Source organism: Hesperophylax consimilis, chromosome 18, assembly GCF_061612785.1.
Source record: "Hesperophylax consimilis isolate HC1 chromosome 18, BYU_Hcon_1.0, whole genome shotgun sequence".
In the NCBI taxonomy this organism is placed as follows: Eukaryota; Metazoa; Arthropoda; class Insecta; order Trichoptera; family Limnephilidae; genus Hesperophylax; species Hesperophylax consimilis.
The window spans coordinates 31,238,893-31,241,093 of NC_142853.1; the positions used below are offsets into that span (position 1 = coordinate 31,238,893).

At 40.3% G+C, this 2,201-nt stretch overlaps 1 protein-coding gene across 1 annotated transcript; it reads right to left on the reverse strand.

Moving 5' to 3' along the window:
- Positions 1–232: 232 nt before the first annotated feature.
- Positions 233–1,302, reverse strand: LOC149415658 (uncharacterized). Its single transcript, XM_089642243.1, has 2 exons — positions 931–1,302; positions 233–298 (listed from the first exon to the last, which is right to left on the reverse strand). The coding sequence occupies exons 1-2, from the start codon at positions 1,300–1,302 to the stop codon at positions 233–235; spliced, it is 438 nt and encodes a 145-aa protein (XP_089498369.1).
- Positions 1,303–2,201: the final 899 nt, after the last annotated feature.

The window sequence follows — 2,201 nt, forward strand, 5'->3', positions numbered from 1 at the left end:
TGAAATGCCAGATGAGGGTCCTTGCAGCGAAACTCCTCTAATCTGCAATCCTGTTGACTGGTCCGTTAGGGTTCTTTTCTTCAAGTTGACGCTTAAGTTGAAGAAGTGTAAGAAATCTGCTCCTAAAATGGCTTTCGAGACGTCTGCGATGATGAACTTCCACTTCATATCGCGGCGGAGGCCAAATTGGAGATTTATGGTTTTTGTACCGTATGTTTTTATATGTTTCCCACTAGCACTGTATAATGTGGTGGGGCATGTATCTGTGGTGACCGTATTGGTCGAGTTCCAGCTTGATCTTGGGAGAAGAGATACGTCGGCACCAGTGTCAATTAAAAATTTCTGTCGCGTCACGAGTTCGTGAATGAAGAGACGACAAGTTTTTTGCGGAAAATCGCACGTCTCTACTGCGGGTTTTCCATTGTCGTTTCTTGACTTATTATTAATAAAAGTACATGGTTTGGTGCAATTATATGATTTGTTACCGAATTTTGCATGGTAACTGCAGTAGCCGAGTGTCGTGTTATTGGTGTTTAACTGGCTACCGCGTGACCTGGAACGAGGTCGGTGCGCGGAATTTGGGTATGATGTCGATGGATGACGCCATTCGCGGCGGGTGCTGGGATTTCGGTTTTCAAAATTAATGTTTGCCTGTCCATGATCATCTCTCCGAGTTGTTTTAAGTCGACTGACTTCTAGAGTGAGTGCCGAAATTTGTTCTTGTAAATTTTGTAATATAGCACTGATGTTTGGATTCGAGTTCGGGATGCCATTATAATGATTATTGTCCATAGTTTCACATTCAGATTTTTGATAAACTTCCGAGATTTTATCTGCTGCAGATGCTAGTTGTAACAGATTGTCGTCGGGTAGTGCGGTAAGAATGGCCTGAATGTGTTGCGGGAGTCTTTGTAGCCAAAGTACGCGTACGATTGGGCTCTCCGATAGCCCGGGACCAGCGAGTTCATGGATGAGTCGAAGCAGTCCAGAAGGCTTCCTGTCCTCGAGCTGAAGTCCGGTTAGAAGACGAGTGAGTCGCTTTTCTTCAGAATCTTGTAATCTCTCGATGAGTGCTGATTTGAGATGAGTGTACTTGTCTGCTGCAGGAGGATTGATGACGATGTCGCTTACGATCCTGAGGGTCTCCATATCCAAAGCGGCAACAATAATGTTGTACTTGGTGAGGTCATCCTTTAGTCTTGAGTTAGAAAATTGGCTTTCAGCTTGTGCGAACCAAAGTGCAATGTTGTCGCGCCAGCACGCGGGTAGTTTAACCGAGACAGAGTTTATTGTTGTGTCCATTGTGGAATTATTACCGTGGATTTCGTTCGATGTCTGGTTATTCTCGACTGACATATTGTTTTGATAATACGGCAAGCAATAGGCAGTATAAAAATAGGCAGATTTATGTGTAAAAATAGCAAGGAAACAAAAGCAATGACGACAGTAAATATAGATTTTGAAAAAAATTTTAAAATTCAAAAATGTTAGATTGATGGTATCCGGAAATTTCAAAAATCCCTTAATCTAGAGTGCATACAATGTAAATAATGTGAATGTACTGTGACAAGTTCAACTTGTCTGGTCACTTAATTTAATAAACATGTAACAATATTGTACACTTGCAAAAAATTTTTTTTTAAAAGTTATTTTAGAATGTTCGTTTTCGGAAATTTAACTGTAAAATCACTGTATGTAGGATTAATTATGGTTCGTTACTTGGTGTTGATTACTGGGCATTGATTTTGAGGCGGATGTTACGAGGTCCGGAACTGAAGTTCTGCCTGCGTAGTAAATCCGGTAGATCCTTGATCTGCGATGAAATTGATGTTGGTCTGCAGAGATTGTTGCGTTCTGCGGTGAATTTGATGCTTGGTCTGCAGCTGCTGGTGCGGTGTTTCACTGAAATTGAGATTTTTTGGCACTATACTATTCGAATATACGAGTTTTTTTGGTACAGATTAGTGGGTATATTTGATATACTTAAGTATCAGAATTTGTGGGACAATAATGTTTTTTTTGAAATGTGCTTTATAATTCGACAATCAGACTCTAATAAATATACTGGACTTGAAAATGTTGAAAATGATTTTGTAAGTAATGAGATTGGAAGTTACTTACTCGATTGTCCAGGATTCCAGCTTCAACGATCGACCTACCGTGTCCACTAAAAATTATTATCACCAGAAATGTCGAGGGTC

Excerpts from the sequence above, each read along its gene's own strand:
- LOC149415658 (XM_089642243.1), bottom strand. The coding sequence starts at position 1,302 with ATGGACACAACAATAAACTCTGTCTCGGTTAAACTACCCGCGTGCTGG. Across the intron at positions 299-930 it reads GGCTATCGGAGAGCCCAATC|ATCAAGCTGGAACTCGACCA; the intron begins GTACGCGTACTT and ends TCTTCTCCCAAG.